The sequence below is a fragment of the Phyllostomus discolor genome, chromosome 6, assembly GCF_004126475.2.
Source record: "Phyllostomus discolor isolate MPI-MPIP mPhyDis1 chromosome 6, mPhyDis1.pri.v3, whole genome shotgun sequence".
Taxonomy (NCBI): domain Eukaryota; kingdom Metazoa; phylum Chordata; class Mammalia; order Chiroptera; family Phyllostomidae; genus Phyllostomus; species Phyllostomus discolor.
In genome coordinates, this window is record NC_040908.2 from 155894170 (window position 1) to 155908028 (window position 13859).

At 46.2% G+C, this 13859-nt stretch overlaps 1 protein-coding gene across 9 annotated transcripts in view; it reads right to left on the reverse strand.

Moving 5' to 3' along the window:
* Positions 1 to 25: 25 nt before the first annotated feature.
* CKAP5 (cytoskeleton associated protein 5) overlaps positions 26 to 13859 on the reverse strand; it is an 88231-nt gene continuing 74397 nt past the window's right edge. For 2 of the 9 annotated variants that reach the window (XM_028516486.2, XM_028516487.2), the window contains exons 34-44: positions 13373 to 13546; positions 13026 to 13146; positions 6655 to 6834; positions 6029 to 6216; positions 5470 to 5545; positions 4551 to 4739; positions 4329 to 4466; positions 3785 to 3868; positions 3537 to 3696; positions 850 to 1001; positions 30 to 731 (exon numbers count right to left, since the gene is read on the reverse strand). In XM_028516486.2, the coding sequence (XP_028372287.1) occupies positions 486 to 731; positions 850 to 1001; positions 3537 to 3696; positions 3785 to 3868; positions 4329 to 4466; positions 4551 to 4739; positions 5470 to 5545; positions 6029 to 6216; positions 6655 to 6834; positions 13026 to 13146; positions 13373 to 13546 (1708 nt within the window). In that variant the 3' untranslated portion in view covers positions 30 to 485. Of the gene's footprint in view, positions 732 to 849; positions 1002 to 3536; positions 3697 to 3784; positions 3869 to 4328; positions 4740 to 5469; positions 5546 to 6028; positions 6217 to 6654; positions 6835 to 13025; positions 13147 to 13372; positions 13547 to 13859 lie in introns of all 9 variants that reach the window. The other 7 variants (XM_036029334.1, XM_036029335.1, XM_028516488.2 and 4 more) reach the window with 6 other exon arrangements.

Consider the following 13859-nt stretch of genomic DNA (forward strand, 5'->3'; position numbering starts at 1 on the left):
GACATGGAGTACCTTGGGAGACAGGTATAGTTAATGCAAACTTTATTTATAAAAGACTCTTAAATTAGTTGTATCATGCCATGCATTCATACAGAATACAGTGACCCTTCAGGGCTACAAGGAGAAGAGCTCACAAACTGAAAGGAAGACTATTATTAAAGGGGCCCTAATAGTTAAAAGATAGGAAAGATTAAGACAACTTTACAAATGAGCAAGTAAAAAGAAAAGGGCACGGAAACTAGTCTGAGCTGAGCGGAGGGCAGCTGTTTACAAGTCTGTACACTAAGCTAATACACAGACAGTCTTCTAGAGGGGCGGGCGCTGATGGAGAAGCGGAGTATGTACAACACTTGTGCCGTGACTCCTCCCCAGATCCGCGGTGGATGCAAACGACCAGTTCGTGTACGCCAGGCCCACCGAGGCCCCTGTAAACTATGAGGACTCTAGTTTAGTAAACTAAAGCTGCGGGGCCAGGAGGGGCGGCTTCATTTGCGACTGCTCTTTATTCTCTCCAGTCTCTTTTTCAAGTCATCGATGTTAGCTGTGGACGAGGAGGCCGTGGTCGCGGTCCCTGAAGGGTGAGTCTGGTGAGGATCCAGGTCCGAGTGCTGGTGCTGCTCCCGGGACTCCCGGAGCTGGGAGAGTTTGCTGTGCAGCATGTCCGTGGAGGAGGCAACGGCAGGGACGGCTGGTTTGGACAGCAGAGAGGTCAGCGGGGGCCGGTCATCCTGCTGTCGAGAGAAGGAGAAACACTGCGGACGGCCTGGAGGTGGCCCCAGAACATCACTTACCGAGACTGGGCCGCTCCTCTGGGTCGGCCCGGCCCACACGGACGGGAAGGAGCAGTACCTTGGTGTTGTCCAGACCGCATCGCTGTCGGAGGATTTTTAGCCTTTCCAGGTAGACAGACGGCCCCACCTCCTCTCCGTTCGTGTTGCCTATGGAGGACACCGCGCTTGTGGGGGCAGGCGCACACGTGACCTCCATCTGAGGGGAGATGCCTGGAGGAGACGGAGAGAGGATATTCAGACACGCGTTCCCCCCACTTCTAGGCTGCCCTTGTTAATCTGCCGGCAAAGGGAACAGTTTGGGGCTTGGAGGTCGTCACTGTGCTTCACGACCAGAATCAGTCTGGAGCTGGTGATTAAAGGCGCTCAGAAATGCACGAGATAAGCTTACTGAGGACTCAAGAACAGACGCACAGGAGATCTAGCATCCCTATCCCGGGCTGTTCAGAGCGTACGCCCGAGGCCCCGCAGCGGACCTGGGCAATCCCAAAGCCTCAGCCACTCCCGAGTGTACGGCCAGTGCCCAAGAGAACCACCCACGGGCTTTAAATGTTTGGAAGAATCAGACCAGGTTCAGGCCACGTGACACAAGGGGAAAGCTCTTATTCAAACTGAAGAGGACAGCGAGGGCTCAGGCCTGCAGGACATTCATGGGGAAGAGGGGGAAATCGAGATGCCCAACAGGCAGCCAGAGGGCTGGGAACTCAGGACTGTGAGCCCAGCACTGAGATCAGTATGCCGGTAGCAGAGGGGAAAACCAAAACTAAAAGAATCCATTGCAGCGCCTTAATTTCTGAGAAGAAACAATCACAGAACACGCAGACATGTAAAAGGACTGATTAGATATTAATAAAAACGCACTACAAAAGCTAGAGACCAAGTACGGGGAAGACACATTCCGTTACGGTAAACAGGGAAGAAACCACGAGACACTGCGACGAGAACACCGAGAGGGGGAGATGGAAGGAAGGATAACGGACGCCAACAGTGAGGATACTCGGGCAGCTAAGGCGTGAGAGCATTCAGGGAAGAGCGGGGACGCAGGCCTACAGCGGCGCTCTAGTGTCGCCCATCAGCAGAGAGGACTTGGGGAATGAGGACAGGAGGCTTCACCCTGCTCGGCCAAGCCACGCTCTGTCCTCGGGCGGTGCGCTGTCAGCCATTCTGCTCACCGCGGTTCCAGAGAAAGACCGTGCGGTGTTGCGAACAGCGACACAAGTGACTTGAGAACACAACTGAAGCTTCCGCCCAGCAAGGCACGGGGTGAGAGAGACATGAGTGGAATCTGAAAACCGCACAGGAACCCAGTTTTACAGGCAAACAAATTCCAGAACGTAAGAGCAGGCAAGGCTCCTTGGCCTCGGAAAGAGCGAAATGCAGGACAAGCGTGTGTGTTCTACTGTGTGCAGTCAGAGGGAACCTTTGCAGTTGGGTCCTTCTTGGGTCTAAGGCTCTGGACAGCTATTTTCTATTGTCTGACACCTCCTAAGTCTTCCTTTGTCTCTGGGTCCTGTGAGCAGTAACTCTCCGACACTGGCTTTTTTACTGTGGGAACAGAAACATTTCAGCTTAACGTAAGGCTAGGCATCCATCCATATCATTCAACAAATACGCACTGAGTGTTTCCTATGTGCCAGGCAGCAAAACACAAAAAAAGTCTTTCCCCTTGTGAATTTTCCACCCTACATTTTATGGTAGGAGGGTGCAGGGTAGGCTGCAAGTTTTAAGTAAGAGCTCATTGAGATAGTAGTTGAACAAAGACCTCAAGGAGGAAATGGAGCTGGCCCCAGGCTGTCTGGGGGAAGATCAATCTACACGCAAGAAACAGCCAGTGCAAAGGCCCTAAGGAGGTGCGTGCCCGGTGGGGCTGGGGTGCAGTGCAAGTCAGGCAGGAGATGAGGTCCCACAGGTATCAGAGGCCACACAATGTAGGACTTCACAGACGCTGTTGCTTTTGCGGAGTGAAAGGGAGAGCCTTTGGAAAATGTCTGAGAACCCTTGTTTTGATGGTCTGTGTGGAAATAACACAGGGAGGCAAGAGTGGAGCAGGAAGGGAGTGCTCTGATCCAGACCAGGCAGCAGCCACGGAGGTGAGAAGTGTGGGTGGATTCTGCATGTAGTTTGCAGAGAGCCAAAAGGACCTCCTGACAGAGAGGAAAAGCAGACCAAAGCCTTGGGTCTGAGCACCCTAGAAGGACAAAGGCGCTGTGGCCACGAGGGAGACGAATGCAAATGCAGCAGGTCTGGGGGAAGGGCAGGAGCTCAGTCTTTGACACGGTGGGTTTACAAAGTCTATTAGAAACCCAAGTGGAGAATGTCATGCGGAACTATCAGTCAAGGTCAGGAAGGCGGTCTGAGCTGCCCATCACACAAGCCGGGCCTTGCTGGCACAAATGCCATCTGAAGTGATGACAGTGGGTGGGTTTGTTGAGGGAGTGAGAGTGAGAAGGAAGAGATAACTGTGGACTCAACTCCAGCGGACGCCAACACAGGCTTTAGGCGCAGGAAGAAGGCCAACAAGGGGGGTGGAAGCCAAGGGGAGAAACCGGTTCAACGGCAAGAAGCTTGCCATTGCCACATGCGGACGATGCAGGAGGTGGAGCTGACCACCGTCTGCAGCAATGTGAACATTACTGGTGATCATTAAGTATTAGGTGCATGGTTGTACATGTAAACCGATCCAAACCTCCGGCTGCTGAGCTGGGAGCTAAGCTGACTCATTCCTGGAGCCGCTAGAGGAAACCGTACCTGTTGAAGTGGGAATACGGCCTTTGCCCTCCCTCTCCATTTCGATCACCCGAAGGCCTCTTTCAACATAGCTCTGGAAGAACTGCGAGGAGTTTTTCAGAAATGGTTCAATGTCGGCATCCGAATATTTCTTCTTATATTCATACAACTCTGCTAGGCCCTGGTTATCGAGAGACAGGAAGGGGGTGGATGCTAGTGACCCTTTTCCATAATGCAGATCCCCACCTGGCTCAACCCTTTCCTCTCACCTCTTTAGTGTTCTCTTTAGAGCCAATCTTCTTAAAAATCTCAGCTAAGAAATCATTTACTTTGGCCTTTGATGATTTTTCATCCTGAGAAGTTGAAAGACACAGCAAGGATTAGTTGGTCAGACCTGAGTTACTACTTAGGAACCACAGGTTGGGTGAAGATGGAAAGAGCTCAACACCCAGACCGCTCTGGTTTGTCCCCGCAGGTGACAGGAACACCCGTGCTGCAGGGCCCGCAGCAGGCCCACTACCTCTCTGCGTCACTTCGTCCTCCCATCTCAGGTTTCCGACGAGAAGAGGAAGGGTGGATCTGGCCCGTCCCTCCCCCAGTACAGCCCACAGTGGACTGTCTTAGGCACAAAGGAACCTTTCGTAGGGACCAAGAAGCACGTAGTCACAAAACAGCTTATGTTTGCAATTTGCAAGTGGAAACGGTTACAGCACCACAGCAGGACAGTGACATAGGGCTGGCCCCCGAGCCTTCCAGAAGATGGTTACTTCCAAACAGCCTCAACCCTTTCATCTTTCAAGTCAGGACACTCACGATCCGAGATGCTCCCTTTTCTGTTTCCTTATCCAACTTGCTCCCGGCCTGGTCCATACTGTGCTTCATCATCCGGCAGAGGTGGGCCTCCAGCTCAGACTCGCTCTTGTTATCAATCATAGTTAAATGGTCCAAGATCTGCGGGAGACACAGGCACAGTCCAGTGGCGGCAGCGCCGTTCCCAACACGCTCTCCCAAACTCCCGTGGCTCTTCTCACTCACCTTGGGCCCTTTCAATTTGCATAACGTGTGCAGCAACGTCTTTAGGGTCCTGATGGGAAACTCACTTTTGCACTGCTTTAGTTTCTCTTTGGGGAAAACCTTCATGAAAATGTGTATATCCAGAAGAATTCTGTCCAGATTAATGCTGTTGATGGTGTCAGGCAACAGTCGAACCATTCTCCAGAGACACTATTAAAAAAAGAAAAGTTAGAGGGAATGACTGAGGAACGAGGGGAAATCTGTCACCAGCCAGCTTCCCTAAGCTCTGGGACTGCTTCTAAAAGAAGTCCAGGGTATAAATGTGGCACATCATATCTTTCAAGTGTGGCTGCTAAAAATGAGCAATTTTACTCGCTTCAACCACGTCACTGGCTGAAGTGTGACAGGCCATCCATCTAATCATCCCAGACACTCTTCCTTCCTGCTCCCTAGAGCTGGGAGCCTTACATAAGAAGAGAATGTGGAAATTCTCTTTTGGGTTTGCTTGGTCCCTAAGAGTAAGACAGACATATTACATACACAAATCTAACCTGAGAAGACAAAACATTTTTCACTATTACAGTGTATCGACAGTGTTACGTGATAGATATGTATATTTGGAGTTTTTCCATTAAAGAGACCAAAATATTATTGGGTTATAGGTATCTTCCCCCACCCCCCCAAAAAATAATTTAAATTTCTTTCAAATCTAGGAGAATTGATGAGATATTTATGAAACAGTTCTTCTTTTTCACTGTTTAAGGCCAGGAATTGTTTGGGCCTGAGCTAGGGGTATAAATGGAGGATGGCAAAAGGGAGACCAACTGTATTTTTTCAGATGTATCTTGATTTGTGTTTATGTCTTAGTTCCAACTCCTCTTTCCTCACACTTTAATAAAGTTCTGCATCTTTGAAAGAGATCACATTATTTCAACTTCACCTTCATAACAAGCTCTGAGAATTTGGGAGAGCTGGCTGTTGCTAGCAGGCTGTCTTGAAGCAAAACCAGTAGGGCACTAGGGAAAAAAAGCCAACAAAACAGCATTAGTAAGTTTGAAACCTGCATTCCAATTACAATCAGTAACTGAAGGGCCAAGAGTAAATATTCTCTATCCATCTAATCAACTGAGAGCCCGTGGATTAAAAACTGCCTTTGATTATTTGATAGTTATTAAGAAAATAAACACCAACCATTTAAGCCTTGTAAATTTACCACTTGGTAAATGATAAAGCTTGTCACTATTTTGACACTGGTCACTGAAAGAGAAATGGTCACTGAAAGAGAAATGTACATAGCCTACAAAACTGCTGCTTATTTGCTGGCTTACTGAGTTATTAGCTGCTGCTGTTTAAGGTGGGAATGCCTTTGGTTCTTGAGGAAAGAGTAACAAATTGATTCATTAGGCACACTTAAAGTTACAACTGACCCAGTGCCTTCTGGCCGCCCTGGGTAACAAGAGAGGCTGTTCTAGGCTGTGATGCTGAGCGCACAGATGTACCTCAGGATGTTGGTCTGGTCTGACTTCTCCAGAACCTTCACCACCAAGAGGTTCACAGAGCGGATCACCTGTTGTCCTTCCTCCAGGTCTTCAATGCGAGAATCCAGCATGAGGGTGATGAGGCCATGCATCAGGTCTTTCAGGACTCCAGTCGAGGCCTCCCGGGCCAGGCTCTCTATCTGAAACAGCTGTGGGATCATGACGGCGTTACACCGGGAAGATAAACATGGGTGGCTATTCTAGGAAACTGTCATGTCTTTAAAAATTTGGAGTAATAGGAAAAATAAAAATCACCACACCCCCCAAAACCTCCAATAATAGCTGTAGTTAATTGGTGTGCTTCCCTCCTGTTATAAAAGTATATTTAATGTGAGCAGTTATATGTGAAAAGCTAGCAGGACCCACCATGCCTGATGAAGAAATGGGCAAGAATTCTCAGTAGTACATAAGCATTCCACTTTGTACCCTAACAAGGTCAGCTGGAGTGCCACCCCACACCCAGTGGAGGTCACGTGTACATTTCTCCAAATGACAGGACCACTGGAACACCTGCACCGACGCAGGCTCTAGAACCGGGTGGGATGAGAGACTGAAGGGGTGCTTGTGGTCTGCAGTGGTGTTCTTACCGAAATCATGTTGCCGATGATGCAGCTGTACAACTTGATGATCTCGTCCTTCTCCAGCTTCTCGTCCGCCATGTGTGTGTTGTAGATGAGTCTTAGCTGCATGAACGTGGCTATCAGAAACTGATCAATGTGGCCAGACATAGCTTCGGCTTTGTCTTCCTGTCTCAGGACCTCATCAATCTGGTAACAAAAATCCAAGATGTATTCTCCAAGCTTCATACTTCCAAGTAGCAGTCAGATACAAGGGATGTCTCTATAATGTTAGCAAAGCACTTCCAGTATCTTTACATGTAAACAGCTAGTCCTTAGGGATTCGATGATTCCAGGAAACCTTACTGAGCAAGATACTCTTAGGTGAATTAGTTGCAGGTTCTATTGAGTCTCACTGTCTAGTTCTGGGAATAATCCCTATGTTTAAATGTCTAATTTATTAGAATGCTTTTATACCTGTATTTTATTTAATCACTCCGACAGCTCTGAGAGGCAGACAGGCTGAGAGTACGATCTCCGTTCACCGGGTGAGAAAAGGGAGGCTCAGCAAGATCAGACTACTTAGCTCACACTCAAAACTCAGGCTTCCCACATCTTGATTCAGTGTTCTTTTCGATTTGATACACTGGTTGTCACTAATGAAAAATTGTTACCATGGGGAAACATTTTTTTTCCCTATTCACTACTATAAAAAGATCCTTGTTTTTATGATTACGTAATAACACCCTGAGATAATCACGTCAGTCTTCGGTGATCGCCCTTCACGCAGGACGGCAAAGCTGCAGGACCCTGGTGGGGGAGTGGGGGGCATTTATACTACAGAATACAATGCGGATGGTGCCCCCTGGTGTTGATGAAGCCAAGGGTCCTACTTTCATTTCTCTCTTCAGGCATGTATACCTACAAGCACATACTATTTTACATAACTGGGACTTCTCAATAATGCTGCTTCAACAAAGCTACTATAAAAAATACTTTTTGGGGGCCTGCTCTTTTTCCAAGATAATTAACATTACCAACCTGGTACATCGTCTTTCATGTTCACAGAATCATACACAGACACATCGGCACACACACACAGGGTCAAGGTTTAGGGCACTGTTTATCTACAGGAGTTACAGTGCAGAGTGCCCTGCATCTAGCTTTTCTAACTCGACAGAAAATGACAAAAATCCCTAAGGTGAACAGGAATACAGGTGTACCTTGCTTTACCGTGCTCCACAGCAAGACGAAGGCAAGACCCTCTATAAGCAAAAAGGTTATGGCTCACTCTACCGTGACCCCCCCTTTATTGCAGCAGTCTGTAACTAAACCCACAACAGCCTGAGGTTTGCCTGTAGTTCTGTTTTGTATTTTACAGACTTTATTTATTTCTAGAGAAAGGGAGGGAGAAAGAAAAGGAGAAACATCAATGTGTGGCTGCCTCTTGCGTGTCCCCACTGGGGACCTGGCTGGCAACCCAGGCATGCACCCTGACTGGGAATCCCAGCGACACTTTGGTTGGCAGGTTGGCACTCAGTCCACTGAGCCACGCCAGCCAGGGCCATGCCTTTGTGTTTACCTGTAGAAGAAAGAGTTCCAAGAGCCTGACTTTTTAGTCTGAAGGACAGAATATTTTAAATTATGGTATAATGGGTATTACTATATTGCTTTCTTTAAAAAGATACTAATACATATTCACATTTCTTTTTTTTATTAAAATTTTTTTATTGATTCTAGAGAGGGAGGGAGAAAGGGGAGAGGAGAGGGGAGGGGGCAAAGGGACAGAGAGAGAGAAGGGGAGAGCACACGCAGCGATGGGCCGGGGCACACATTCGCTGACTCTCGCACGCGCCCTGACTGGGCGGAACCTGCAACCCTGGCGGGTAGGGACGGTGCTCCAGCCAACTGAGCTACCTGGCCGGGCCTCTAAAACAGCTTCTAGATTTGTTATTGTAAAAATCCATTTCATGATTTTCGCTTTATTGTTTCTTACTTTAAAATCCATTTTATTTTTGACTATGTTCCTTTATTTTAGCCTTTTTTCAGAAATACACGTGTTTCAGGCAGTGATTCTGAGCCCAGGAGTCTCAGAGAGGTTTGAAAGGGAGTGCTTTCCTATTCACTACGAAGAGCTTTGATTATTTTTCTTCTGTCAAGGGGTCTTTTAGGAAGGTGTTTCATGGTCCCTGAGTAGCCAATATTTTTGTAATATTAACATTATTTAGTAAACATTTTGTTGGGTTTTCAGTCAAGACTTTGGTCAGTATATCCTTTTTGCGTTTGTTAAATGTTTTCTTTGTGGACATGGATTTTTAAAACTGTTCAGTGAAGATACAAAAAATACAAATTATCTTTTCAGAGACTGTGCAATTCTCTCTACATATACATACAGTAAATTAATTAAATCTGGTTACTTATTGATGTTCTTTTTATTGAGGTTTGATTTTCATAGGGCACGATGCACAAACCCTAAGAATACAACTTAATGTGTAACCCTGCAAGCGTACATGTGTCCACGTGCCCACGTGCCCACCACCGCAAACAAGCTGCAGGACATCCACAGCCCCTGGAGGCCCTTCCAGCCCCACGAGTCAGCACCTGGTCCCCCGACCAGGGGCTATTACTATCCTTTCCAGTTTTTCCTTTTCCTTTCTCTCTCTCTCTTTCTTTTTCTTCCTTTCCTTTCCCTTCCTTCCTTCCTTCCTCTCTTTCTTTTTCTTCCTTTCTTTCTCTCTCTCTCTCTCCCTCCCTCCCCCCCTCCCTTCCTTCCTTTCTTTTTCTCCCTTCCCTTCCCTTCCCTCCTTCCCCTCCCTCTCTTTCTTCCTTTCTTTCACTACTATTCTGATCTCTAAACTGGTAAGATGTTCTCCTGGCCCTGACTGGTGTGGCTCAGTTGCTTGGGCAGCCTCCTGCAAAGTGAAACGTCACTGGTTCGATTCTTGGCCAGAGTCCAGGCCTGGGTTGCTGGTCCTGTCCCTGGTCGAGGTGCGCATGAGTGGTAACTGATCGATGTTTCTCCCCCCCCCCCCCGCCACACACACTCTCCCTTCTCTTCTAAGTTTCCCCTCTAATATCTAGGTCTTTAATCTCTTTCATTTTGGTGTAGGAAATAGCAATCTGATCACACTGTTGTTCCCGTTACCGATTAATCTAGCTTTAAATTTTTTTCAATTATTAATTTTAGAGAGAGACGCAGAGGAAGAAAGGGGTGGGGAGGGAGAGAGAAACCGATCTGTGGTTCCACTTACTTATGTGTTCACTGGCTGCTTCTTATATGTGCCCTTGACCAGGGCTAATCTAGTTTTTGCCAAGAGATTTTTAATGCTTCCTCTGCTTCGAGTTTCCTAAAGATGGGGGTCAGTTTCTGGGCTCTTTGTTCCATCACCCCAGTGGTCCATCTGCTCACCCTGGGGCCCGTACTCTCTATACCAGCCTAAGTACGGTGGCTCCACTGTTGATACTGGTGATGTCAGTCCTTTCTACTGTTTTTACTTTCAAAAATGGTCTTAGAACATAGTAGACTTCCATTTATTTAAAATTTTTCTAATATCATTCAGTACAGCTTTATAATTGTCTCTGTAAAGGTCTTACATACACACTACTTGATTTATTCCTAGAAACTTAACTTTTTTGTTGCTGAGGACTTTATCTTTTAATTTTTTTATTATGGTAAAATATATAACAAAATTTACCATTTTAAGTGTATAACCCAATGGCATTAAGTATAACCAGCATCACTATCCATTCCAGAAGTTTTCAACATCTGAAACAAACTCTATTTTTCCTTCCCCACCCCCTGATAACCTCTATTCTGTTTTCTGTCTCTGTGTATTTGACTACTCGAGGTACCTCTTGCAAGTTGAATCACACAGTATCTGCCCCTTTGTGTCTAATTTATTTTACTTAGCATAATGTTTTCAAGGTCCGCCCATGTTGTAGCAGGTATCAGAATTTCATTTCTCTTCACGACGGAATAATATTCTGCTGTATGTATACACCATTTACTGTTTCTCTGTTCATCTCCCGAGGGACACCTGGGTTGTTTACTCCTTTTGTCTATCATGAATAATGCTGCTGTGAACATTGTACACAGGTTATCTGTTTGAGTCCCTATTTTCTAGGAGTGATTTGGATATTTTATCATAATTCGATGTTTAACTTTTTGAGAAACCACTGAACTATTTTCTACAGTGCTTGCACCATTTTACATCCCTAGAGCAATGCACATAGATTCCAAGTTTTCCACAGTCTCATCACAATCGTTATTTACCACCCCCACCTTTTAATCCTAATGTGTGAGGTGGTTAACTCACTGTCATTTTGATCTGCACTTCCCTAACAACTTATGATGGTGAGTATCTTCATGTGCTTATTGGCTATTCTTATATCTTCTTTGGAAAAATGTGTATTCAAGTTCTTTACCCATTTATGAACTTTTTTTTATTTTTACTTTTTTTCTGTCATTGAGTTGAAGGGGTTCTTCTTGTACTCTGGATGTAATCTTTTATTAGATTAAGATTATATGCAAATGTTATGATTTGCAAATATGTTCTCATTCTGTAGGTTGGCTTTTTACTCTCATAATAGTGCCTTTGATGAACAAAATTTTTAACTCTGAAGTTCAATTTAATTATTTTTTGTTGCTGTCTGTGCTTTCGGTGTCACAGCCCAGCAATCACTGCCAAATCCATTATGATGGTTTCCCCTATGTTTTCTTCTAAGAGCTATAGTTTTGGCTCTTACATTTATGCCTTTCACCCATTTTCAGTTTGTTTTTGTATATTATTAGAGCCCAACCTCATTCCTTTCTGGGTACATAAACATTTTTCCAGCATCATTTGTGCAAAAGACTGCCGTCCCCCTTGTCATTCAGACCACTGACTTGGCTTCTATAGTGATCGTCGTCTCCTCAGGGCAACTGCCGCTCTCCGGTGCTCTCCGTGCCAAGCGCCAATGAGCTTATGTCTGTTATTTCTACACGCATTTGTACCACACACACACACACACACACACACACACACAATTTACACTGGTATTTATCTCTGTATCTGCATATTGAAAACCGTGGGTTCATACTGATGCATCTATTTCTGGTCTAACACCTGAGTTGACTCTAGCTACTTTCCTCCTGTATTTGTTTTGCTGTTCTCGGACAGTAAGAAACTTGGCCAATCCCTTTGTATGTAATGCCTCTGCCACCAGCCCTCCCCCATACAGATGCCCACTCCTGCTTGGCTCTGACTCCCCATTCTGAGTCACTGGCACACTGCCCTGCCTCCTTCCAACACACGCGGATGCCCTGCTCACCCTGTGTGGGGTTCTGCTACCATGCCAGTCAGGCTGCCTGCGTGGACATCCTCTTCACTGGCTCGGGCTCCGAGACCACCACATTGGGCCACTATGGCCCCACCTCCACTCCCTTGCCACAAGGTAAATGCCTACTTTGCTCTACCCACCTACTGGCTTTAGATGTGGACTGTTAGGGAAGGGAAGAAGAGAATGATTTTTTAAAAACATGTAACTCTCTTATTTACATTTTTCTGATGGCTTCTCATCTCACTTAAAATAAAATCCAAACAACTTACTGTGCAGCTTAAAAAAAATTTTTTTTAACCCTCACCTGAGGACATTTTTTCATTGCTTTTACAGAGAGGAAAAGAAAGAGAGAGAAAGAAACACTGTGAGATGTGAGAGAGAAACATCGATTGGTTGCTTTCTTGTACACGCCCTGACCAAGGACTGAATCTACAACATGGGTAAGTGCCCTGACCAGGGATAGAACCTGCAACCTTTCGGTCTATGGGACAGTGCTCCAATTAACCAACCACATCGGCCAGAGCCCTTGAGGCTTTTAAAGCTCTCCATAGTCTAGTCTCCTTCTGTAGCATTCTCCGCCTTGCCCACTGGGCTGTGAGCACATGGGCCTTGTAGTGTTTCCTTGAATATGCTACATTTGATCCCACACCCTATAGAGCCTTCATACTAGCTGCTCCTCTGCTTGACCCCCCGACCACCAATCTAAGTAACTACTTGGTTCCTTTCTCCAATCACCATATTCAAGTTATATTTACAGTAGTTAGTATTCTTAGATACTTTCTTGTTTACCTATTTGTCTCTGTCCATCAAAATCTAAGTAAGTTCCCCGGGAGTTGGTCCCCGCTTACTCACTGCTGTATCTCCAGCCTGTGGTGAATGAATGCAACTGTAAAGAGCAAGGCTCTGTGAGAGTTGCAGCCTGTGAACCAAGTGATGACTGAGCGATCCCTGTGCACTTTTCTCATCAGCACGGCACTGAATGCTGCCAGCCTCCTTTAACACTGCAGCCAGTATGCAACCGTCAGGCCCACAGCGTTTAGATCCACCAGTGGCGTTAATGTCACGGGTAATACCTCCATTACCTGGGTCAGTGCTTGGATGCTTGTGTTGATGTCACCACTGGCTACTTGGGAGATGATGAAATTGATTGTGGAAGCTGTGTTACTGTGCATGTCATCAAAGTGTGGAGAAACAGCCCGGATCCTAGAGAGCAGAGCAAAGGGACAAATTCAACCTTTATTATAAGATATCCCAGTGAGTTGAAAATATATGCAATTCCCCACTAGATCCAGGTCTTAGTAAAGAACTGCTAACGGCTAGGTAGGAACCAGTTCTAAAAAGCTCTAACTGCACAGAGAGAGCGCGCTTTTCACCCACGCACTCTGATGATTATGAACTGCTCACCCTTAAATGAAAGAGGCTAACTTACTTGGGTTCAGGAATAAGGACTGGTTCAAAAATGTCATCCAGTTTGTGCTGCACAAGTTCTGGCATTTCGCATCGGACTGTACCGTTGTCATTCTCGATCTCATCGAGATCCAGCTGGAATTCTCGGCGCACCATCTGGGCTGCCTCCGGATGCCCACTCATGCTCCGAGCTTGGCTAAGGAAGCAAAAAGAGACCCCTGAACTAAAAGAGACTTCTTAACCAAAGGGCAAGAGTAGCACTGCCAGCTGCCCCACAGCTTCAAGACAGATGTTCAACTTCTGGTTTCAGCCCCCCTGAACGATTTAAGCCTGAGGCTAAGCCAGTGCCTTCTGTGGGCAACAACACTGGTTCATGAATATCCTGAGGGCAGGTAACTTTACTTTCTACTTGCAGTACCTGCCAGGTTGTAAACATTCTTTCCAGTTCACGAAAGCCAACAAACTTTGTACTGCTATTCCAGATGGGGCAGAAAATAATTAATAAAGAA